Genomic DNA, 26,874 nt, shown 5'->3' on the forward strand with positions numbered 1-26,874 from the left:
ATTGTGTATGTTAGAACAAATGAACGCAAATACTCGTATGGAGTCAAAAATAATTGGAGTGCAAAAGGATATAGAATTGGCAGCAAACTTTCGTGAGCAACTTCAGGAGTTTCGAATCTTCAACGAAAGCGTTACAAGATGGTGCAGAAAAAACAATCGTTCGAACTCTTCTCGTTCATTTTCAATGCAAACGCAATTCACGAACAGGCACGAGAAGTTTTTCGAACCATTGGGCTGCAAACGAAAAAATGAATTTGTTTTACAATAAATTAAGGAAAATTAGGATCCAAAGGAGTTTACTGAGAGCTAAAGCATAATTTTAACTGTCTCACTAATTAAAAATTTAATAGAATGACTAACAGTGGCCTGCACATGCACACGGAACTTTTGTAAGATTAAATACTTTGATGTTCCAAATTCCCGTAAAAACCTAAAAAGACCCTAAATTGCTGTATACACTTAGTTTTGCGCCGCAGAGAAAACTCAAGAAAAAGGACAAAAAGTGACAATTTGAGTGCGCGCAATCCACCATCAAGTTAAATTATATTGGTTTAGAAGCGCACTTTAGAAAAATTTTGAGCTTGGTCAAACAAAAATGGGTGTCGTACAAAAATGCTATAGGGATCCCTTTGGAAAATTTTGGCAACCAGAATTGAGGGGCGAAACGGTTGCCATCCCCCTCTCACTCGCTCGCTACTGACTGCTTAATTAAAATATTTTTATTTTTGGAATGTCAATATATCAAATCAAGAACTAGAAATTACGTTGTATACAGAGCTAATACGCCAAATTACCACGCATGAATATTTTGCATTTAAAATTATAAAGTAACAAACAAGCAGTCTCCATCCACACTTACTGAAGTGCAAGTGCACCCAATTGATAATCCAGAATTTTTAGGATTGTTCCATTCGCCGTCAAACTGGTCTGGATAAAACACCCCATTCCTACTGATAATTTTAGTTTTTTTTTTCTTAAGGAATAGTCTTAAAAATTGCTCCCGCTCAAACCTGCTTTTAGCGGTTTATTTTTTGATTTCTCTCTAAGCTCTGCTCATTTTTTGTGATAACAGGAAGGCAAATCCACTATCAAACAGCAAAAGAGTAAAGGTGAAATTTTGTTTTTCGTTTTACCAGCCGAACAAAAAAATCATCTAGGAAATAGTTGTTTTCAATTTCAAAAGTTGACTTTTTTTTCAAAAAAAAACGAGTAGGTTTTTTTATTTACTTGCGTTCATTGTCTCTCTTCAAACTGTCTGTTGGCTATGTCTTCAAATTCCGAAAAATTTAAAGACAACTGCTTCTATCAGGGTAATGTTTTGAATATTTTGTTTTTGATCAAATTCAAAATTAGTCAGTGAAATAAAAATGTTGTCAGAGTTGTAAATGTCGAAGATTTTTTTGCATCATGAGCCTTGACGAAAAAGTCGAGAAAAGAACAATTAAACGAAAGTTGATAAATTTTGTCTTCTCTTTATCCCTCTAAACACGAGGTAAAAGAAAAAAGGACGTAATTAGCATCTTGTTTTGTGTTATACAGACCGAATTGCTAAAATTTTGAACGATACAATTCGTCGCTTATGCGTGCTGTAAGAGTCTAAGATACACGTCATAATTTTTCATATTGGCCCTGGTCTTCCAAAATGAGATGAAAGAAGATTTTTTCTGAATTTGAGCTCAGTAGTACGGTAGTTTTAGATAGTATTAAAAAATTTTGCTGAAAAACGCTCTTTCAAAAAATCAAAGTCGAAGATTGACTCAATAAAAATCCACCCAGGCATAAATAAATATTTTGTCCTCTTCTTATAAAGTTGGAACATCTAAAAGTTTATTTGAATTTGGCGCAAGTTAGTTGGATACCCGTTGAACACCAGAAGAAATGATGCTGCAAAAGAACCTAAATTTTTGACTAACTTAAATCAAGGTTCCAACGTTTTCAAGAGCATACAAAAAACAGTCAGAAATTTTATGTAGAGACACATTAGAGTCTCAATCCGCCAAAAAGTCTATCAATGTGATGCCGGTATTAAGGAAAACTAATTCGAAACTACTGCTTAAATGTGTTCGCCAGAAGATTCTTCTTTGCACACAAAACGTTTCCAAAACTGGCAAATTTAGGGTATTTTCTGTTAATTCTGTCTGTCCAAACTGTTTGCAACTAGTCTTGTTGTCCGGGTTAGAGTGAATGAAGGCAAAGGCGCTCCAAGTGAAAAAAAATTAAACAACTTGATTTTAAATTATAACTTTTGTGCAACAATACTCCGCTTTGATTGTTAAGTTATGTCTCTGAGAAAAGTGTTCACAGGAATTACTCGTCGATGTTGGTTTGTTCTCCCTGCTACGGACGAGAAGTGTTCGTTTTCTTCGCTCATGTGTTCGGCAACATGCAAGTTTTCGATTTTCGGTTCGGATGCTGCCGAATCCTCTCTCTCGTCGTCTAGTTCGTCCGGAATGTAAGCCGAGTTCCGGGTATGCCAAGTCGTGTTTCGGCGCAACGCCGGTTTACTTTTTTGGTTGTTCTGAAGTGAGTCAATAGCACTAAATCAAATAGAATACCATTGAAAGAAATTTTGAGGGTTTTTGAAGGTTTCATTTTTGAAGTTTCAAATCTAGACAAAACTACTCTTATTGAAAATTTATTGACAAAAACTAGAGGATATCCGTCATTATAGTTTTGGCTTCAGCGAAAATCAAAAGCTAACTATACGCTAACTTAAACACGGATAGTCGGTTGTAATGCAAGTATTTTCTTTGTTTTTTTTTAGTTTAGTGTCGTTTTTAGTGCGTGGTGTGAAAAGAAAACATATAGAAAGCTTGTGAATTAAGCTTAATGGATAACATTTGTCATCAAAAAATGAATAACAAAAATTGATAAACTTTTTCTTCAAATTTTGTCTAATTTTTCGCACAAAACCTAAGAAAACCTTTGTTGAAAGGGAAGCAGGAAATAAAATTTACAAAACGAATTTTTTTCTAGTAAAGTTTTCTTAAGATTTTTGGTAAATGTTTTCTCAGCCTTCAAGCCTACATTAAAGTTAGAATTTCGTACAACGTACGTTACTTTTATTACTCGATCGCTTTACTCGCTTGAGTTTGAACTAAAACTCAAAAATTTCAGACCATCACCGTTTTTCTCATCACCGAAAATTTTTTATTGAAAGTTCTTTCATATTGTTCAAATCATTTCAATGAATACGATCCATTCCGATCAATAATTGTAGTACCTGATTTTGCATGGATAACAAAAACTGAAACACATCCGAATACAAGGTTCCTTCCCAATTTTTAATTGTCGTAACAAGGACTGTTTTTATATCCGAAAACTTTTAAGTCCACGTCCACGAAAAATTAAATGTACAAAGATCCTAAAGCATTACCTTTCGCCATCTCTGTTGAGTACTCTGAAGCTTAGAACTCGTAAGTATTTGCGACTGGAACCCGGAAGTTTCGAGCCAGAAGGAATTGAACCGGGATAAACCCCAACAGAATTAGTTGCTATTACTTCTTCGTCATCCTCTACCCGATTTTTAGGAAAGTCCCGGTCTGTTTTTGAATTTACGCTTCTTGTGGTGATAGCGGTCGTGTTAGACCTCGCGACTACAAGTTTAACTCTTTGAAATCTTTCTCCTGGTGACATTCGTGTTGCGTAATCGGAACTTTCCGCTATGCTGAGAAATTCGATGGCTCTTTCGCCCGGTTCACTTCTGCAGGAGAAAGAATCGCAACGGAACAAGGACGCCATTGGGATGATGTTGTCTAAAATGATTGATTCTTTCGACAATTTGAGTCATAGAAATGTAAAAAAAAAATACTACAAAACAAATCAAAAACACGCAAGTTCGGTGTGCAAAATGTTATTATTGATTCTTAAAAATGATAAGTTGTATAAGGTTGTTTCAAATTTCTATTTTTCGAATTATTTAAAGGAACAGCGTTTCTGTACAACGAAGTTTCGTAATAAAATTTGTAGATAGATTCGTATGAAGTCAAAAAGATGCTCTCTTACCCGATACATCAACAAAATCGTTAGAGTCCAAAACTTCGGCGATGTACTCCAAACGATAACCATCTTCACTGACGCTTTCATGCGCATCGTTTGAGTCTCCGTGAGAGTTGTTCTGCATTTGGGACAGTCGGTCATCGAAGAACATATTAGAGGATATGCTGGATGCAGTAGTTGTGGAGTTACCATTGCTGGCTGGGTGCTAGAAAGGGTAATGGACCGATGTTGAAATCAGCAGATACAACAAATCAGGACCGTTTTAAATTTTTTTAAATGGTCCAATTTTTAAAGATAGCGAACTGTTGTGCAAACAGCACAGAACTTTCCGGCCAGGTGAACAATCTCCCCCCTAATGGACCAAATTAACAATCTGCCCCCTATAATTTTATTGCAAGTTGAAGCCGTACTACGCCTAAATTTGATTGGCTGAAAACATTACTTTTAACCAAGTGAACAATCTCCCCCGTGATTGAGGGGGGGGGGGATTGTTCACTTGGTCCATTTTCCGACCTCACTGATTGAACAACAAATGTTCAAAGCAAAAGCAAGGCAAGATTGCTTGTATCAAAGAAAATCCTTGAGTGTTGGTTTTCAAGGTATATGAAGTAGTTATCGTTTTAGAAAAGTCAATGGAATTTTCCAAGAAAAATATTTTTAAAAAAACACTTATATATTCAGGTTTTATTTTAGAATCCATCCGTCACACTATCTTAAATTGAAAATAATATAACTTGCTTACAGCACGCCTCATTATAATTTGCAACGATTTCTATGATGATTTAAATTGCGCGCTAATTGTCCCAAATTGGTCAAATTGGCAGTTTAAAAACCTGTAACTTTAGGAAAATGATTACAGGTGAAATATTTTCAAATTCCGTCTAAAATTGCTAGTAAACAATTCAAAAAAGTTCGAAAAAAAACAACCGATCGGAGCACAATATTCCGCAACTTTCTTGGAAAGTTGGAACAAAAGACTGCTGAGTCAAGGCGAAGCCCTAAAGTTTCCGACTGAGTTTTAAGGTCAATAGAGTAGAGTTCACCATATAAAAAATGGAAATTTTTAAACATAGAAAGAAATTCTGTTTAAAATTTTGAAAACCATACCCCCAATTACTATGTAAAACAGAAACTGATATCATAAAGCAAAATATGAAACGGACCAAATCTCACGCCTCAATTTAACTTGTAACAGATTCTATGAGAAATTAAATAGCGTGAATAGCAAAAAATATATTGCGCGTAAAATAAAACTTATCCCAAATTGGTCATATTGGCAATCTTTAAACCGTCATAACTTTACAAAAAAAGATAATACATAAAATACGTTCTCACTTTTGAGCTAAAGGCAGCAACTAATTTTGACTGAAATAGAAAAAAAAATCTCGTCAAGAATTACTAGTTAGAAAAATTTAATTTGCTTGAAGAAAATCATCCCGAGCACAAAAATTTTGTCTTTCTCTCCTTCATATTTCCTTTCATGTCTTGAAGTGAGCTGAAATATGAATGCAAGTGGATTTTTTAGGATGGTATAGAGGTTTGAACTCAAAAGTTTTTCACTACTGATTGCAATTATCCCCATTTTCTTATGAGTGTCCGCAAAAAACATCAAATGTTCTGATCGCTAACTACAACGTTAAATTTTGAGTTTTTTTATTTTTTTATTTAACCAGTGTTTCTTGCTATTTTAACTTACCATGTTGGTTATGCACTTATTTGGGAACTTATGAGTGGCATCTTGGTTGAAATCAACTTCAATTTCCGCCTCTGTGATGCCATTTTGTGCCTTCGAGTTTCCACTGTTAGTAACCTTTGCAATTCTGTTTAAATCAGCTATTCGGATTGAAGAATCTGAAAAAACCGCTCTGATGTTTGTTTACTTTTCAAAAGTCGCTCTTTGTGTGATAAAAAATGACTCATTCATCACATTCAAATTTCTACTAGCAACATTCTCCTAAGTCAACTGACTTTTTGTGGCATTGTCTCGTATCCGTCTGTGATCAAGCCCAGCATCGCAATATGCAGGCAGAACGCGGATTTTCTACAATCTCCCCACTTTTGGAGTTTCAAGTTTTTTTTAGTTGTGTTATGTGTGATTATGGTTAAACGCGTAGAGCATCGATTTAAGGTTTGAGGACCAAATCTGGGCTCTTTTTCCTTACCCCCCCCCCCCCACCTCGTATGAGCATAAATTTTATGATGTAATGAGTGGTTTTACAAGGTTAATTATGAAGACCAAATATGTTTGTCATGGCCCGATTAGTCCGCATGCCAATTTTCTTGTTAATCGGTTGGTGGGAACAGTAATTTTACTTGTAAAACTTGCAGGTGGGGGGGGAAGGAAAAAGAGCCCAAATCTGTCTACAGTTGTTAGTTTGTTAACCATGCATTGTGACAATGTTAAAGTAGTTCATCAAAAATGAAAACCAAAAGTGGGGCCAATGTCAACAGGAAACTTACCTATTCAAACATGCGTACTTTTTAAGTGAGCGAATTTCAATAAACAAGAAAGAGCAAGCGAATCAATTGCATTTTTATACGTGGTCATGCTAATAAGCACACATGCCAATAGGCCGGCCCCTACAAAGAAAACATCTTTATCTCAAACTTCAGTTCGCTTTTGAGACATTTTCATCTATATTGACTTTTCATCAGAAAACAAATAGAAAAACTTATGAAGTCTTCCTTTCTAAGAGGTCATTTCTCAATAATATGACAGAGCCGAATCTCATGCAATAAATCCTAAATATATCCGGTTTTTTCAGGAGATCGAAGATGTTTAAAATTTTTTTTAAAAACTATAAAACTTTAGGAGAGTTTTTAAAAACCTGGTGGCAAAGGATCAGAGGACTCATGAAAGTTTCTTCGATGCGAAGTCCACTCGCTAAATTGGGCTGTCGGAGCTTTCGTTTCTTGGACCATAAGTGAAGATGGCATAACAGCAGCATGTATAATGTAACAAAACAACCTGGCAAAGAACATGGTTGTAGATTGGCCTCCAGACAGGTTAAGTTGTACGAGAAAAACTCCCTGAAAAACACCATTCGATGAACATTGTTTAAAATGTGGACCTAAACAAGAAAACTTTCTTACCTAAAACTTGGCTCTAAACTTTTTTCAGGTCGACCAAATTTATTCTCTCAGCTCTCCAAAATTTCTATCAAGGCTCTATTTTGAACTAACTTTCTGCGTCGCCGGCAAATTTCTGAAAAGCCCAAGAAGGAAAAAAAATTAACCTAAATTGATTTTGTTCGGCGCCCTCTCCACCTCGAAATTAGTGTATTTTGGCGCGTAAGGCGCCTTCTGAAAGTTTTTGAGTTCTAACAGCCAAAAAAGGATATTTCAAAATAGTACCAAGAGGAACCCTTTGGGTCAGCAGGGGATCGAATCACCGAGGGGGAAGGGCTTTCGTCCGCTGTCCCGTATATCCGCTACTGGATCGGATGATTCGCGTTGACTTTAGATTTAGTAAAAAAGATCGCTTTCTGTAAAAAACATTGATTTTTCAAATTTTTTGATTGATTATTTTTGTAATACTTTTTTGTAATCTTTTCTTTCGTATTATTTACTTTTCTGTAAAAACTACGAAATAATTTTCTGGATACGAGTAATTAGTGAATCAGCTGTAAACTGCATAAAAAATACTTGATGATGGTAGCAACAATCTCAAAATACGTCCATCAACTTCCCTCAGAAAATCAGTCGGGAAAACGGAACTTAAAAAAAACAGTTTTTTTTATTTTAACTCATATGATTGGAAGCGTTTTTATATGATAGTAAATGCAAGCTGTTCAAATACATTTACGTTTCTTTTATTTTGAATGAAAAACAAACTATCCGAAGCGATGATTTTCACCCATTCTATCCAGAGTGATCAGAGTAAAAAAGACATTTGTGATAGTTTTTAATTTATGTGAAAATGAAAGAATCCATAGTTCATTTTTTTATCCTGTCATCAGTAATAGTGGCAAAAATTTCAACTTTTGCGAAAATATCTAAAAACTGACAAGTGATACAATTGGGCGAGGTACCCTATAAACCAGTGAGAACTGAAACCTAGAAAAGCTGGAGAATTTTTTTTCTAGTGCTGAGGTAAAAAAAAAACACCTGAAAACAATTATTTTCGAAAATTTTTTCTGAGCTTTTTCTGAAGTCTGGAGAACAAAACTAATTTCTGAATTTTTTCCGATTTACAACCTTATTGAAAAAAACGTACACTAGCTCTTTCATCCAGTTTCTTTCAACGATTGTTGCAATTAGTTTTGTTAAACTCAAAATCCTTACCAATAAAACAATAGACGCCTTCATTTGCAAAAACGTTTAAAATTACGACAATTTCGTTTTAAATTCCAACCTGAAGAAAAATTCATAGGATTTTTAACCCCCTTCCCTCATAAGATCAAAGTGAAAATCAATATTCTGCAGTTTTAACACTACAGCAGGCTGCTTATTCTTCTTTTATTTTTAGCCATTAGCAAAAACAACATTTTATTAACCAATAAGAACATTTTCTGCAGCTTAATTTTTATCGCCCTTCTTTTAATTTTAGCCGTCAGAATCTCTTAGTTTTGTTTGAAGACAGCATTTTCTGCAGCCTAAAACAAAAAAGCCTACTTAACAATATCTGCCCCCCCCCCCCCCCCTATGGTATCTCCAGCCCCTATAAATAAGTACAGTAAATTAGCACTACAACTAGAGCTTGCATTGAAAATTTTAATTTTTGCTTGCATTCTGATTAGTGCAAAAATCGACCATTTTGATCTACTTAACAACCCCCCCCCCCTTTCTTGAAAGGGGGAGATTGTTAAATTGATTCCAAAAAAAATGTTTTAACCAATTTAGCCTATTAGCTACGACAAAATTTGCGAGGCTTGCAAATTGCTCTTTAAAACTTCCAATTTGGCTTCCACTAGAAAGAAGCAGAGCAATATGGAGAATGATACAAAAGCAGAAAAAATCCAAACTCAGAAAAACAGAAACTTTTTTTTGCTAATCGGTAAAACAAGTAATATAAATATCAATAATACCAAAGAAACCAAAAGATTATACATAATTGAGTAATTTGAGCACAATTTCTTTTAAATAAAAAAAACTTACGATGAAACTTCTGACGTATTGCATATTTTATTAATTTCTTTTGAAGTTTTGAAATTTCTAAAAATTGTTTTAATCGATTAGCCAGCATAAATTAATATTTATCCGTTTTTCTTCTTTTAGTTTTTTTGCTTTCAGAAAATGTACAAAAATGAAATTACCAAAGGCACTGTCTGTTATCTGACGCCAGATGTCATTGAAAAAAAACTGAAGTTTTTTTAATGTGTTAAGCGGAATTTTTTTACAACGATTTTGTCGTTTTTAAAGTTTAATAAATTACCATTAGACTTTTTTTGAGGCTGAGCAGTAGCTTCAAAGGTGCTGAACGCTTTGAAATATCGAGCATGGGTTTTTGTTAAGCGTTTGATAATACGGTAAAATAGTTGAGCTGTTAGGGGGCATTCACAAGGGCCAAAATTATAAATCAGTCCAATTTGTATCAAAATAAAAAAAATCAATCGCGTTAGTATCAAAAATATTCAAAAGACCAAAGACTACTGAGCCTGCCACTTTAGGCTCATGGCTTAAGGTCGCCGGTGGGTGCGCTACGCGCGCGTGGCCACTTTGCGGCGATATCGGGCTCTTTTTTTTCGGGCTCTGTTGGCAAGTTCTCAACACGTTGGCGCGACTGCGGCGGTCACTATTCTTCTGTTTAGTTTTCTTCTGCTTTGAAAAATTTGGTTACACATGGTACACATGTGACCAATTTTTGTTTTTGGTACAAATGAACCTTAGTACAAATGGGACCTCACCAACTGTTATGTTCGGACCAAGTAAACATCCTCCCCCCTAACCAAGTGCAAACTTGGATGAAGTTAATTGAATAGTTAGTTAGGGGAAGGTGGTCGGTTTAGTGTGATTGGATGTTAACTTGATCTTCAAGTTTTTTAAGCTACATTGAGACCTATATTTTACCAGAACATACTGCTAAAAAGAGAAAAACCATAAATGAGGTTTTCTTCAGACCTGTTGTATACATTGTACAAAAAATATCTCACCTGAGAAATAAATATTAGAATTGAACTAATGGTAAGACCAACAAATTGAAAACTGCATGCAACCAAACTGTTCCATTTTAGGGATATCTCAATAAGTATTAGAATAACTTGACTAATTGTGGCTGAAATTACCATAAGCAATAAAAATGATGAGCATATTTGTTTGTCCATTGCAATATGTAAATCAGAGCATTCATCTTTTTTGTAATTAATTGTAGCAAAAATTCCAAATAAAAGTATTTCAATGAAAAATAAAAGACTCGAAACTATAAATAATTTCATCTTAGATGTTATATTAAAATTAACTGAAGAATTTTTGGCAGTTTGAAATAATGAATTTGGCTCATTATTATTTATTATTTTCAGTAAAATCCACTGCAAAAATAAAGCTTGAATTCCTGGAAAAATCATAAATACACTTTGCAAAAACAGCAAAAACCATCGCCACGAATTTAAATGGTCGATTGACCGGATTAAAACAACAGAGGATAAAAAAGAAATTAGAAGAAGTAAAACTAAGTTTGTAATAATTATCAAAGTTTGTATCGAGAAAAAATGGGCATCACGGCGTTTCATAAACATCAGCCGAAGTATCCAAAATAAATTTAACAGAATTACTAGTAATCCAAGGAGTACAAGTGAAAGAGGCAAAATAAAACCGTTAGCGCTCATTTCTTTTTCGAAAATATTCTTTTTTTGCTCCGCAAACAGTTGTTGAGCTCACTGTTCAATGTGACTAAAAATAATCCTAAGTAAATGAAAGAAAGGAATTTGACGTTTTCAGTTATTTTTGAATCAGTTCTCAGCAAGAGATTCAGCTAATATTGGCAACACGTGTTGAACCTCATAGTTTAAACATATAAGTTGCTACTTGTAGGCCACTATGCAGTGAAAACGATTTTTTTTGCTAAAACTATCATCAAAAGTCTTAAAAACTAGATCAAAGAGAATTTTTAAGCACAATTTGTAGTGTCTTAGACAAAAAAGTCGCACATAAAACCAAAAAACTGGTAGCTGAAAAAGGCCGGTTTGTCAAAATAGGTTGAACAAACGAATGCACGAACACCGAAGAAAGTTTTGTTCCGAACACTAAAATTGGGGAGGAACTTTTTCTTCCGATGTTGTTATGTTTTCGTTTTTTTTCCCGCAAAACCAGGTATAAAAAAGTTATTGACAAGAGTAGAATATTATAGCATAATAACAATTTCTTCTTCAATGGCTTCTTCAGGGTAATCTTTTCCATCGGTCTTGCCCCACCTGCCTCTTCCGCTGGCCTTACAATCGGGATCCGTTATCGGACAATCGACATTCTCGACGAGCTCCAGAAGGAATCAACCTTTTGATTTGTTAATTCTTTTGATTTTCTCAAAAAAGCCGCTCGACCTGCAAAAAGCTTGTGAGACCGTCCTCTTAGTCCACCTATATCATCATGAAGAGCCCCTGCAATTCTTCAAAAAAACTTGTGTGCTTCGAAGCAATCATTATCTCGATTACCTTCTCTCCTCACTGTCCGACTGTTTGTCATGCATATCTTCTGGTTATCTATCTGCACTACTTCATTAAACTCGGATGATTCGATTGACTGTAATGGGGATCACAGTTTACAGGATTTTTCACCTGTTGACTTGACAGACATGCTGTCACCCACTTCCCGCATGCCTTTTTCATTCCAGGCCATTCAAAGCGTTTCAAGATCCTCTGGTATACTTTTTTGATTCCCTGATGGCCCATCTGATCATGTGACCTGAAAAAAAATTCCGTTTGGTAGAGTTGCGGCAACACTATCGCATTATGTTTGTACAGGATCTTGTCCCTCTTCTTTCCTTTTACAAGCAACGAACCCATCCTTATTCAGATATAACCGTCCCTCTTTCTGCATATAGTACTGTCTCAAGATCCGGTAACTATCTTCTTCCAGATCTCCTTTGTCTGGTGCCATAATTTTTGATCAAACTTTACAAGCTACTTGTCATGCGGACCGCGCTCTTAGTAAGTCCGAGAGTTTCTATCTCACCTTCAAAATGTCGTCTTGACCCTGCCGTGTTCAGCTTATCGGGCTGATGTGCGTCATCTTCCATCTTAACACACTAAATTCTTGCCAATGGCTTTGTCTCCTGTTTAAATGGTCCTAGGTCAACGCTGACGGCTTCCTTCTGCTGTAATAGACTCATCGAACTTTTTGACAACGCTATCAGCTCGAAGTCATCTGACGCGTTGTCGAAGACTTTTCATATGGGAACAGGTAACGATCACTATCGGGGTCTTGATGCTTCTCCCTGTCCCAGTCTCTTTCTCGAGTCTCCACTAGTAATGTATGGAAAGCCAACTCTGATAATTCATTTCCAGTGCTCGAGTTCCTGTCCGAGTACGTATCAACCTCCGATATCCTCGAGGTGTCTTCGACAGATGAGTTTACCGCGGAGCATGTCTCCACGGCAGATTCTGATGTGCATGATCTACTCATCCATCTAAACTCCCCGGACCAAACTTTGTCCATCTGGTCATGTCCATCTTCTAATCCATTTCATTCACTGTGCGACTCCCAGACAAGTTTTCTTGCTCCGAGTTTTTTTTCCTCGACTTCTATCAGTCCTTGATCGGGCGCCTCGAAAGTGACTGTCTTCTTCTGAGTCCCGATATCCAGTTCCCTCGTCTTGAACGATGTTCTCATTAAAACGCTTTGAGTAGTTGAGGAAAGTCTTTGCTGATCTACTGCCCTACAATCTCTTTCATTTTCTTTGTACTGGCGTCTTGAATGTTTTATTCACACTTTTCCACTGTCCGTCAGCGATGCCCTGGCTGCTGCCCATTCAGGATCATCTCTAGTCAGTTCTCTCTCCAACAATCCACCCAGCATCCGCATCTTTCCTGGTGGGACTTGCACCATTTTATCTAGCAATTAGAGGTTGTTTATATTCTAACGAGAGACAGCTTTTTGAACCAGGTTTGAAAGTAGCAGCAGATCCAAGGGCACTGGTTCCTTCTTGTATAAGACCTTAATCTCTGTCGCTTTCTCATCATGTATTTCAGGATGATCTGGTATAGGATGTACTGACTTATCCAGCCATTTCATTAAGGGAAGTGCTTTGTAAGTCTTTTTGTCTAAAAACCAGAACCCTTCAGTGATCTCCGCCTGATTAGTTTGCTTCTGTTCCAATCTTTCATAAAATTCAGTTTTCTTACTGACCCTTTCAGCTTTCTGGTGCGTGTCACTCATGCTGTGCTCGATTATCATGTGCTAGCCATCCAACCTGACTATTCAACGACCAATGTAACTCTGGTCCATCGTGTGAGTTTCCTACTAGGATAAGGCTCGGTTAGACACACGCAACTTAAAGGAAGCGCTCCCCCAGTAGACGCAATAATTATCCACGAACGTGACTACCGCAAACGGTTCTGAAATTGGTGCACCGTAATTCATCTCAGTGTCGCTCAATACCTGACTGTCGTATGCAATGGGACGGAGAACTGTTCTTCCATTCGATTTTTGCTCCTGTTGCAGTAGTCCGGAAAAGACTCCCACTGCGGCATCTGTGTCAAGAACGTACATGCCTTTCTCCGTGCGCATTTCTAGCATTGGCGCTTGAAACAGCTCCTGCATGGTATTCTCGAAGGCCTCCTGAGTTCTTTCATTCCATTCAAATTTCTTCCCTTTGTTGCGCATCAGTTGCTGCATCGGGTAGAATTTGTCTGCATGTCCTCCTATAAACTCTCGATAATATTTCGCGAATTCTAGGAAGCGCATCAGCTGCGTGTCTGTTTTGGAGGCCTTTCATGTTAACACGGCATCCGGATCCGGCCTCACTCCATGCTACGCTTATACATCATTCTTCCCATGTCCAGTGTGAAGAAAAACTTGGTATCGCCAAGTTTAGAATGGCTCCCGTCCATGCGTGCTATTGGATTGGATAAGCGTCTTTTAAGGTTTTAAGGTCACCGCATTCAGTTAGCGAAAGTCGCAGCAGAAGATTATCTGTCTTCCTTTGTTTTTGGTCAAGACAACCCAACAAGACCAAGGTGACTTCGAATGTTCTATCATGTCGTATGTGAGCAGACTTTCTATTTCCGCTCGGCACGCCTCCGATTTATGAGGTGTCATGCGCCTCGCTCCCTTACTGTGGGGAACGGTGCCTTCTTCTAATTCGATCTCGTGCTCGACAAAATTACAACAACCAATATCCGTTTTATGTTTAGATAAAACGTCTGTGTTCCGATTTAAAAAAGCCCTTGTCAACCTAAACTCTTCCTCCCACTATCTTACCTCTATTTCCATCAAAAACGGTTTTTAGATTCTAATTTATATGACGAGCGGCCTTCCAAAACATTCGAGCAGCTCAATAAGCCGTCATCTGATTCAGATCTAATTGGAACTATTTTTTTTCAACGAATTCAATTCATTAATCCTTCTTAAAACCAATTCTTTTTTTTGCATGAGCTGGTTAGTTTTTTAATCGATGCTTCAGGTATTGGGGTTTTTTCATAGTCCGTCCTCACTGGCAAAGCGTAGCCAAGTTTCTTTCCACGCTTGAGAAATCGTTATGTGTAGTGTGTTCAACATATTTTTCGCACACAGCCCGTTTCGTGTGACGGAAAACTCCAGCCTAAATCCTCTGAATTTTGACTGTTTGGGTTGGGTAAAAATCACTCAACTTTTTTAAGTTTCTCATCCTGAAAATCGCTAATACTGCCTGCTTGTGCAGTAATTTTACTTTTCGTTCTAAAAAAATTGGTTTCTTTTTTCATTAGTTATTATTCTATTTACTAGTTGCTTCACTTACTTCCTGTCTATGTTCCTAATACTTATCAGTCCATTATTGAGGTCGATCATCACATCCAAATTCATGGCGAAGTCACGCCCCAGGTTGAACCGATCCCAATCATCCACCAGGTTCTCCACCACGAGAAAGCAGATCCAGACTTTCCGTTCTCCCATTTTGAGGACTGTTATTGGGGTTACCCGGCTGCGTAGATGGCTCCTCGATCGGCGGCTGCAAATCTTAGGTTCTTGTTTATCAGGTCCTCCCTGTTGAAACCCATCTTTTCCCATGTCTTTATTGGCATTACACTGACTAATGCTCCTGTGTCTAGGAGTCCTGTCGCTCCGATCTTCTTTCCTACGGTGTCTAGCAGATGTGCAGTCACTTAGGCTTCATATCCAACGTGTACCGCATTTTGTTCCATCCTGGCATCATGACCAATTATACGGAGCTTCAGCTCCTCTCGACCCAAATAAGTCTGCCTATTTAGTCATTGTCTGTCGTGACATAGGTCTTGGTATAAATACTAATCCCATCCACGTTTAGCAAGACGTGATATTGTCCGTAGATTTCCACGTAATGCCTGTGGAATTTCAATGCTCGACTGCCACCCGTCGTTAACAAGGCTCGCACAGCCTCGATTCAGTGCGTGGCTCAGCTAGTCTCAGATAATCTGAAGAAAGGTCCAGATGCATCATGGTGAACTCCGAATGTTCACTCAGATTCCTGTTTACCTGATGCCCTGCCACCGAGATAATCGACTGTATCCTGCAGCCTTGTGGCACCATCCCAAATGTCTGTCCGTAGATCACATTCAACTTCATGCTCAAACTGCTCGGTGCCTTCGATTCTTCCACTTCAGATGCTTCAAAGGCATTGAGTTGATCCTGAGTTTTCTCGTTCTCCAGTTCGAACTTGACCATTTGTTCGATTTTTCTTGTCGCCAACTCCTGTTGAACTCTATCTAGGGCATCTCTTGCCGCTGCTCTATACCAATTTAAAGTCGTTAGCTGCGGTTTCGGGCTCTCTTCCACTCGTCTCTTCTAGAACGACTTGCACTTTCTACGTAGCTATCTCTTGCGGTTTCTCTTTCCTCCGTGCTTCTGCCTCGCTCATTGGGCATGCCTTGCTGTCTTTAATGCCTGAAAAAGCCTCTTCATGCCTTGGGTGCTTCATTTCCGCCACATCATCCAAATATTGTGGATAATCTGATTTAAAATGACCCTCCAGGTTGCAAAAGAAACACTTGGGTCCGAACACTGCAATCAAGCCTCATATAAAATCCTCATTATCGATGTCCGACGCGTCCTCGTCTTCGAGGCTAACACCGATCGCCTTCATGTCGCGTTTACAGAGTGGACATGCTGATACATGAGGTTCTGTGGAACAACAGTTTGCACAAGAGCGTCTCTTGTCCGTGTCATTTCTGGGCTAGTACCAGTAATTACGTTGGTTTGCAGGCCCATTGTTAAAATTGCTATAACTTTTTTGTAATAACCTGCTCAAATTGGAGGCTTTAGCAACAGATATTCATTGGAATTCAGTGGTAGCTTTTCCGGTAGAGGAGCATTAATTGAATGAGGTGTATAGTAAGTCGCTAACATTGTTCTGTGTTCATCGTTCTTCACACCCTCAATGAACTGTGAAGCTTCTACCAAGTTCATCCTGCTGTTTGACTACGCCTTCTAAGCATTTCTAAGTCGAAGTTTTCCTATGGTTGCATCTTCGTGTTGCCTTTTTTTCTCGAAGAGCATCATCGCTTGGCGTCCTTGCACTCCCGAGACAAAGCGATTCAACAGGATTTCGAAGTTTTCTCAGAAGTGTCCCGCTGGTATTGCTTTTTGACCAACACGCAATTCAGGGCTGTCCCTTCCAAGTTGCTGGTGACCGCACTGCCTTCTTGTCTTTCTGTCAAGTTATTTCCTCGAAATCTTCATAACTTCTATCCAGGTATCTACACAACGTCAGACTCGTCCTTATAACATCTCGGTTTCTTGAACAACCTGTTAGATTTCTCACTGCGCTCATTGTGACTTGTGACAAAAGTATCCAGGGACCTGTTCAGGTGTTCGAACACTGTGGCCATTGTTGTTGCATCTCGTGAATGTCCCGTTTTATCATTCATATCTGTTGTTTGAGGCTCCGGAACTACCCTCCTGTCCGAGTCGCTTGGCTGAGCTCTTCTCTGATTCGAGTGATTCCAGTTTGCGGAATCACCTCTTCCACTCGCCCATGCTTCTCGCGCAGGTCTTTCGTTTGAGATTGGCCTACCGCCAGTAGAGCTTCCTCTGATCTTCTTGGGATTTCTAGACCAATGACGTCCAGTGGCGCTGCCGTATTCGTTACCCCTTCCTCTCGTGAACCTATGAGTTCTTCCTCTGTTTGAATGCTCGTAGAAGTTGGCTCTCTAATAGCCTCTCTCGAGTGTGCTCCTTTGTTTCTAGATTCGCTGCTGTTTACCAGGAGGCCATTCAATCTGTCCATTATGGACTGAGTGCGTCTTTCCATCATCGAGCCTATCCTGATATTGAGAGTTCCAAGTTTCTGCTCTTGTTGACTTCGCACTTGCTCCAGCCAGATCAGCCCTCATTCATTTATCTCTTTCTTCAGCTTCTTGCGTCGTTCGCGACAAGTTTCTGGCCAAGTGTTCATCTGCCCTCTTATAAGCATTTTTCGCCAAACTAATTTCCTGTCTATTGCCATTTATTTCTTCCCGCAGGCTTCCTCTCTCAACATCTAGTTCATTCGCAGGTTGCTCCTTCTAGTTCACTCATTCTTATTGACATCTCTTCACTCTGCTCAACCATGTTATCCCCAATCCTGGTCAAGGAATTTTCAACTGATGCTCCGTTGTCCACCAATGGAGTCACTAGTGGTGGAAACAACTTGTTCGTGCCAGGCAGGTCAGTACTGGCTGTAATTCGCGCTCTTCATCTCTACCTCGAAGTTCCTTCATATTACGCCTCTAGTTCCCTTAGTGTGGTCCCTGACACGGTAACCCTAGTTGTTGCTGATTGCATGTCCGACTTGGTCATTGTCATGAACTCTCTTGACTGTTGTATTCCATCAAAAGTCTTCATTATGGTTCTGACCGCACCAAATTGCTCGAATAGCCTTTTTTCGTGTTTGCCGGTGCTTCAATTTCATGAGTCGAACTGTTCAAACACACCTGAGTTTCAGAATCATCAATTTCCCTTTATCTTTATTCTCTTGTTCAGTGTCGACTTCATCGCCAGTTCCTATTCCCATTGTAAACGGGAAAAATTTCTCAAAACTTTTTTTTGCCTCGCCCCGAAAACGAAGACGACGTTGCCGTTTTCTCGGTCACCCCACGCGTCTTGGTATTGTCAGTAGGTGAGCCTCCTACTGCCGGTTTTTCAATCGAAAGGTCGGACAGTTCCGACATTTCCTCTCGATCAAGAGTCCCAGTTCGCGGCCTTGTTCTACGGGAGTAGGTTCGTTCCTTAATCTGCTGTTCCCATTTCCTTCCGTTCCACGTCCCGCCCGAGTCTCATCTTGAGCGGGGTTCGGATGAACCTCTTCTACCATATTGCCTTTTAGTCTTGGGAGGCATTTTAACTCCTTGTTTCAACCCTTCCGCCTGTAACTTTCCTTTCCCTCTTGTTCCGAGTCTTCTTGGTCCTTTCCACAAAAGGATCATTCCTTGATTTCCTTTGTTTCTTCGGTACAATTTTCCTACAGCTATCACTTAGTTTAGGTACCCTCAACTTGTCGAGACTCATCTTAATCTATTTCTTTTTACTGTTCACTCACTTGATTCATTTGATACAGTATTTGATGTCTGAAAATTGATATTAACACAACACGATAAACTCCAAAAATTTAAAGTAACGAGTAATCTTTTTAAATTATCACAGTACGCCCTATAACTGATTTGTGACCAGAAATTGTTAATTGGTTATTGAGTAAATAGTTAGCACAGTCTGGTGATGTCAATAGCTTTACAAGTTAGTGCAGTCATTACCCAATCAAAAACACTTTTAAGGTTTAAAAAAAAAGTTTACTCAACTTGAATAAAAAAGAATTGAAAAAAAGTTGGTGTATTGCGATTGGTCTGTCGCAATTTAACAGTCGAACTGGTTTTCAAAGAAAATATTTCCCTGTTTAGTGCCGCACTGAGCAGACGAAACCTGAAGGCCGTTTTTTTCTCTCAACTGGGCGACTATTGCACCCACCGAAATTTTTACCTATCTGTCTGTGGATTGCCCGAGCTAGACCTACTAAAACTCTCAAGGCAACCACTCTTCCAAAAAACAATTTTGGATTCTAATCCAAGTAAATCAGTGTCGAATTTTGTTTTTAGTTAGACCTAGAGACCTAGAATCTCCGAGCTTAGGCCTGTTTTGGTTTAACTATAGTCTTTAAGTTTTTATTTAACGGCAAAATACCAATGCAGTCACTTGTTTTCTGACTTTTTTGTCTGCCGATTTGTCCTTAAATCTTAACACTATTCACTAAATGTCTCAACGTCTCTTAAGGTAGTGTAGCAGAAAAACAATTTTTCTTATAACCCTCCTGATCGGCGTTCAGGGACCATCGCGAATTGGCAGAACAGCACCACTCCGGATTTGGGACCCCTCCGGATTAGCAAAATATAACCCTTCCGATTTGTCAAAAGGGTAAACCGGGACCCTTTCGGATACGTTCCCAGAGCCTATTATGCAAAACTTTTTAAGTAGGAAGGGTTCGTTCTGGCTTCAGATCCCTCAAATAGGAAGCTAAGCTGCTTATTTGACAAATTCCGTTAGCTATGAGGGGTTTTTTAACAAGCCTATTTCCGACTTGACTGTCAGTTTTTAGGTTACCTAACTCCTCCTTGATGTGCCTTACTAAACCGTCGCTACTTCTTGGTAGGAGTATAAGGGCTTTTCAAAATAATTACAAACCATGAAGGAACTCTTTTCAATAACAAGTGGTTTTGCTAGAAACAATCTCAAAAATCTTATATGCTTACTTTGTTCAAGAAAAACAGTTAGCTTTTGATTAAGCCTAAACTATTCCTGTTCGAGCAGTACTAAGATGAACCGGGCTTGTCCAGTTGTTCCAGAGTTATAAAGCAAAACGTATTTTATGAGAACTCAAAAAATTTTCAAACTTATAGGTTCCGCGTAACTCTTCCCACAATTGTTGTCTTATTGACCTAAAACTTATCAATATGAGCTCAAAAGGCGTAGGATCTTCTGATTCAATGCAAAAAAAAAGTCCGACATAAATGTTTTAGCTGAAAAACATTTGTCAAAAACTATGCTGCTTGGACCTCTCCGGATTGATGAATCCATTAAATCAAACTCGTTAAGTTCGATTCCACTAAGACCAGGAAAATTGTTGACAAACGCGTTTTAAAACTTATCGGTTCACTAGTGGATGTTGTCCGAACAATAATTTTTATTGCACAAACTCAAAAATTACGAAAAAGCTTCAATTTTGCGGCGTTTCGTTTTTTCAAAAAATCACAAAAAGTCGGATTTTTGGTACCCAGTTAGTTCCAACCAGGTCCGAACTAACTTCAACCGGTTGTTTTGATTATATTAGTGACAATAAAAATTAATTCACTTAATTAGCGCTTTTTTCCGTTTCAAAAATGTCAAAATCTCGAAAATCGCGATTTGTGCTGAGATCAATTTGTCACTATTTTGACCCTAAAAACACGCCTTTTTACTGTTGAATTAACTGAAAAACGGGATAGAAATTTCAATACGAGTTGTATAAATAGTAGTACTAGTAGTATTATACCCCTCGAGGTCCGTTCAACATCCGAATTAAGGTACTTAACTCGGAATTTCGCATCTCGAAGGGGGTCAATACAAAGCAGTCAATGTCACGCCCCCCACAGATTGACATCGTACTTTCTGTACCAAAGGGGATACAAAACTTGTTAACGATACCCAAAAAAAAATTTTTTGTTGTCCTTGGGACCCTTCTTGCTGCTCCTTGCACCCCGCTTGCTGGATCAGTCTTACGCTCTAATCCTGTGACTCACTAGGGGCACGTAACGATCCTGTTTGATATAAATGCCTTCAATAACAATATATCTAACAACAACAAACAAGAAGGTCGGATCACATCTCGTCTGGGGGCATGATTTCTATTGTTTTTGGTTTTTTCGGTTTTGGTTTTTTCGGTTTTTGGTTTACGATTTTTGGCTTTTTGGTATTTTACTACAATTTGTTTGGTTTCTTGTATATCTTTAGATGTTTTTGGTTATAGAAGTTTTTGTTCTGGGAACGACAGGACGGCCGATACCCCACCCTTCACGATACGTGAATTTCGTTCTTAACTAGGTTGAAAAGGTAAGTCGGGGAATCCGGAAGGCTTCCATGTTCCGAACCACCCATCCGGTCCGTCCTTGTCTAACGGCCTTGCTTATAACATCCGCTCGGCGCGGAGTGCTTCGTTAATGGGTCTGCCGATCATGATGTTAAAGAATACCTTGAAAACATTTATGTAGCACTCGCTCGGAAGTACATACCGACGGAAAACAAAACTAGGTCTAAACACAGCTTCACATATTTTTGACCGTCTCAACCAAAACCAGTTCAAGATGTGGTTCATTAAAATCTGGTCGACAAAGTCATTATAGTTGTAACAGTCGCCTACTTAAATCACATATGAGGTTAAAGAAAAATAGGCCCTATAACGATTGGCTCAAGAGCAGGGACACTATCTCTTGTGTTTTTCTACCTCAAGCGGTCGGAGCCAATTCGGTTCACTTGCGACATGAGACTAAAACCCTTGTTACGGCTTAGAGGCCACTACCAATCCCCCCCACTCTAGAAAATAAGAACGCCTCCATAATTAGGTCTCGAAATACCTAAAATACACGACCGCCGTTAAAAATAGGGTCGGAACCTTATGTATAGTTTCTTTTTATTAGACAGTGGACTTTTGATCCATTTGAGATGGATCAATCTAAAAACTCTCCCTAACTCAACATAACAGTATAAAACACACTCAAGAAAGTTAAATTTGGTACTCACATACCGACACGACCTCTAGAATTGAATAACTAAACTATAAAGCCACTCTAGAATTGATGGGTAATCAAGTTCAACTCGAGAAGTTTGTAATGGATTAGTTTTAGCTCAAGAACTAGGTTTTGGGTCTGGACCATTGGGAGACTTCGGTTGTCCACCTTTCCACCGAAGGTTCACTCTGGTCCACTCGAATTTACTCTCCCTTCACTCGTGATTACTTTCTGCCTCCTGCCAAGAATAAGACATCTCTACTCTTGTTCGAATAATGTGTTGGAAATTGCGAATAGAAATTTCCTGCTGCTATTTTTGACTACGTTCCCGCAATTGTAGTTCGAATCGCTCGATCTTATTTCTCTGATATTTTCAGTTGTCGCGAGATACTTGAGCATGTTATGCTCAATTTGAAATTTTGAAAAATTGCATTTCACCCAAAATCAAGACTCAAGGACAAACTTCCAAATATGACCGACTGGCACATACTCCACGGACTCAAGATCGTTGTCCTCATCGCGTGTCTTTGTCTGTCAGTGAGCCCCCAAAATGTTGAGTGCGTCTCAAGATAAAGTGCCAGTGGTCATTTTATGAAGTTTGCGGCAGATTTTACTTTATCTACACCTCAAAATTTACAACCATGCAAAGTTGTCACATTATCACCAAACAGCAATCAAAATCTGCATACACCTGAACCCTGAATTTCCGCTTTGTAAGCTAACGATTAAAATAATTTCTTTTGTCTGACCCATTCAGAAGATTGTCAAGCAGCATTTTGATTTAAATGGTAGGTATAATATACTAGTAACAATAGTTTTTTATTAAAATTTCTTTTCCGTGCCCTCAGATTTCATCTAAATTCACACTCAAGCACTTTTTCCTTTGTACAACTCACGATTCAAGAACCAATCCCTGAACACCCTCTTCAGCTCGTTCTCCTTGTCTTCGAGTCACTGGGTTCTGACACATTCGACATCGTAATCTGCCTTGTCAGTTCTTCTTCGTCATGGGAACTGATTACGATCTCTTCCCATGCCTTCAGCTGTTCGTAGGCCCGCATCCACTCCCTCTGCTCTTGTAGTCTTTTCGCCTGATTCGGCAGACCCTTCACTTTAGATTGCCCATTTTTGCAATTTTTGCTTGGCGTTCTTCGCCAAGTCCTCCAATATCGGTTCCCTCGCTTTGGTGCTGTCTCGAGACACTCTGTCAATTCTTTTCCAACCCGTGGTTATCGCATTACAATGGGATTGCAAGGGCTTCTTGAAAGCTTCCGGTCGTATTTCGGCCAGGAAATGTCGATACTCCTTCTGATGTTTCTTCATGTGATCCTTCGTCACTGTGTATAACCAAGACGTCAACGTCGCTCGAAACCATGGGAAGAATCTTATACGACTCCACACGTGCCTCACCTTCGTAGGTATAGAGAATACTTTGCACGCAGTCTCAAACAACTCAAGCCTCAGGTTGTAGTTAATGGCATGTATTGATTCCTTCGTAAGTGCCCTCGACTCTCAATTTTTCGTCAAATTTTCTTCGATCCTTCGCAACGCGAGCAACGAGCGCACCACAAAAAGGGTGACTTTCGGTTGATCCGACTGTCCGAATTTCTTCCAAGTCCCATATAAAGCAGAGGTTCGAAAGCTTCTAGGTTCGAAGGCAGTGGCATGGGCGTTCGCCATGTGTCAGGTTGATACTCCGGAGGTTTCGTTCTCCCGAAGCTTCTAGCAGAGATCCAAACTCTATCATCTTCTCGTATATTACGTCATTTTCTTCCGTCGCTGGGGCACAATTCATCGCTTTCCCGATCGTGTTTTGTCTCTCAAAATCACTCGTGTTTTCGCTTTCTAAGCTCAAGAGTTCCTCCCCCAGACCTGACTCAAATTCTCTCTTTGGTCCTCCGGCACAGCTCCTTGGATTTTCCTCAATAGTCTGTGTGAGTGCTGCGACATTTTAGCCAGGTGTACTTACTTGGGTATCGAGAAGGCTTTGTCAATCAACACCCTCTGACTGGATGCCGCACCATCGCCATATGTAATGGGTAGTGGCTTCAACACAGATTGGTCATTACCGATCCCACTAGAGATTTCGCATTCGTTGGCAAACTGTAGGCTTCACTCACACGAAACCCCATCTCCGCGTCAAGACCAATCTTCCATCCTCTGATGGATGTGCTTTTGGACCATCTGCAACACTCCACGCCATGACTCTACGCTCAACGCCGTCATCAATTGGTGTTCGGATTCTAGCATATCCAGTGATTGCAAGCTGCACATCCTCGAGAAAAATCCCAATACCTTCGCTATGTTCACCGTGGTGCTCGTATAGCATTCAGCCACTATCTGCACCTCATGTTTCTCCTTCTTCGTGATGTCAATAAACCACGTGGCTAGTTCTTTTTTCTGAAACGATTATATTCTGACGCAGGATCGTCCATCACAGGAATCTTCTCCCCCTTCAAACACCAGGTCCAGACAACTACCCAGTTCCATCTTCTTCACAAGTTTTTCTTGCTCGCTCGCTCGTCGTTTCCTTCGATTCTTTTCGATGAGGTAAGATTCGTTTGTGCACCACATTAAGGTTCCCAAATCTTCACCCTTCCCTGGTGACAGTCTCACTCGCTCCGTGATTTCTTCAATCAGACTCGCGTGGTGATGAGGGCACCAAGATGGTCTCAGCATCTTTCAAACAGCCCCCAAATTCGTGACCAACATGTCGTTTCCATTTCCCATCTTTAGTTCCACCCTCTTTTTCGAGCGCGGCACGCTGATCACCTCTTGCATCTTCTCAATAAACAGATCCAGGCTTGGATTTTCCCTTTCCCTTTCTCTACAGACTGCCTTGAGCTCTCTTCTTTTTCGATTCGATTACTCGGGTATACGTTCAGGATAACAGTGGAGATTCTCTTTTCCATGGTTTTATTCCCTTCGGTTTTTGATGGCACACTTGTACAGTAGTGTCGGTTATCACTGGCAATATCTACCTCAAGAAAAGAAACAAGTGGCATCTTTTCTTCTCGCTAGACTTAATCCTGAGTTGTCTCGAGCAATATGCTGCATCAGCGTTTGGTACACTTGAAGACTATTTCCGCCTAGCTTAAGTTTATCGTGCAAGGTCAACGCCTCCAATGCACCTCCCGCAAAACTCCACGTGAACATCAACTGTCCTGCCGTGCGGACAAAAGGATTCGCCATCAATGGCAACGCTGATGATGGTGTTCTCATCGCATCTTCAAAATACTCAAGCTGCAGGTTCTCTCAAGATCGCCCCAATTGGTTTCCTAACTCTAGCTTGTTAAATTCGGCCTTCTGTTGGGTAGCCCAGTGCCGCTGCTTGCCGGACACCCCGCGATCAAGCTCCTTCAGGCATCTTTCTAGTTCTTTCGTTGTCTCCAGAGCTATCCACCAAGGCCGAGCGGTATTCCTGGCCGCATTTCTCTCGAGAGGATCAAATGTCACTTGCTTCCCAATGTCTTGATGTTGCGTCGAAAGCCACTCCTTGCGGATGTCCACTTCCCCACGTCTGTCCACTAGTCGAACCCCTCCTCACAATTGACTTCTGGGGTTTGAAGTCATCCTCCGTTTTCGGAGTCGTCGAGGCTTCCATTTCCCGCAGAAACTCGGCTAGCCTCCTGGGTGCTGAGCTGCTCTTGTAGGCCGCTGTTTTCCCTCGCGTAGAATCATGAGAGCCGTCTCTTTTAGATTCTTCTCTGAAACCGCATCCGCCAAAGGACTCGTTTCCTCTGTCTCCCGTTTCCTCTTCCTAGACCTTATTACCCTACTCGGGGGCGTTGTCACCACCATCAACGACTCCACTTCTTTTTCCATGTCCCTCTTTTCCGACCCTTGTCTCCCCCTTCTCTAGCCTTAAGAATATAGTATTTTTAATCAAATTACTAGTCTTGCTTTCTCATCCATTTTTATGTTTAGAGTGGAGCTATCTTTTTATGGGTTTGCCCCGGCGTCCTGCTTCTGCTTGCTTAGGCGAATGATCTTCTCGAGCAGTCCCTTCCTACCTTTCTCATCCAACCCAGTGGCAATCAGGACTGGCTCTCCAAACTTCACTACTTTGTTCCACAGCTCTTTCTTGAAGTCATCTACTCCAACTTTGTTCTCCACCCTCTCGTTGAATTCATCCAGGAGGCTTCGCCACGCCTCATCGTCCAACGTAATCAACCACATGTCTTTGTTGCCTTGAAAGGTGTTCTCCTCTCTTGCTTCGTCGGTTAGGAGCACCATACCCATGTTGAATGGTTCACTCGTTAGTGGCAGCACAAGATTCTTCCGGGGAGATTCCAAAGTAGGGGTGGCCGTGTTTGCCCAGTCGTCCCCACTCAGTTCTTGTAGGAGCTCACGTGTGGTGTCGGGGCTAAACTCCCTGTTCGTTGCCCCTCCATCTGGCGTATTTCCCACCTCCATTTCCTCTCCAGCTTCGCTGAGAGTTTCGTCCATACTCTCCCCCTCTCCTGACTCTGGCTGGTTCCTCTCTAGCGCGGCAGTGAATCTGTTCTCCACTGGAAGGTTCCTTCTGTCTCCTGGGGTTCCCACAGAAAGGGGTGAAGGCGTCGGTGGGTCTACAAACAGGGGTCCTGTCACATCAAGCTTCCGTCCCTCTTGTTGCAGCTCCACTTCTTGTAATCCATAAGGTGCCCGATATTTTCTCGTGCTAAATTTTTTTTCGTCCTTCAGGGCTATTTGTCCTTCCTCTACGATCATCCTCCCGTCATCATAGATGGGCAGCTTGCTTTCGAGCCCTGCCTTCTCAAGAGTTTTCAGCACCTCCCGAACCTCGTACTTTGGAGGCATCAAACCCCGCATCTTCTTTGCTTGCGTGGTCCACGAATTTATCCTGGTTTCACAGTTATGGAAGTACACCGCTGCCAAATACCCAATGGACAAGGGGTCCCAGCTTTCCGTGAATTTCTTTTGCTGCTGCTCCACTGTCGCTCTCGCGTGTAGGGAAGGGACTACCATGGGGCTATTCAACCCCAGTGTCATCCGCCTCACCATCGGGAACTCAGAAATTGCGGCGGGCAACATGTCT

At 40.1% G+C, this 26,874-nt stretch overlaps 1 protein-coding gene across 1 annotated transcript; it reads right to left on the bottom strand.

Moving 5' to 3' along the window:
* Nucleotides 1–3,515: 3,515 nt before the first annotated feature.
* On the bottom strand, nucleotides 3,516–12,169 carry LOC134839978 (uncharacterized). Its single transcript, XM_063855607.1, has 7 exons — nucleotides 12,106–12,169; nucleotides 11,709–11,914; nucleotides 6,828–7,029; nucleotides 5,696–5,850; nucleotides 4,006–4,204; nucleotides 3,610–3,755; nucleotides 3,516–3,542 (listed from the first exon to the last, which is right to left on the bottom strand). Exons 1-7 carry the CDS (start codon nucleotides 12,167–12,169, stop codon nucleotides 3,516–3,518), a joined length of 999 nt encoding a protein of 332 aa, XP_063711677.1.
* Between the last annotated feature and the right edge of the window lie 14,705 nt (nucleotides 12,170–26,874).

Source organism: Symsagittifera roscoffensis, chromosome 2 (genome assembly GCF_963678635.1).
Source record: "Symsagittifera roscoffensis chromosome 2, txSymRosc1.1, whole genome shotgun sequence".
NCBI classification, from domain to species: domain Eukaryota; kingdom Metazoa; phylum Xenacoelomorpha; order Acoela; family Convolutidae; genus Symsagittifera; species Symsagittifera roscoffensis.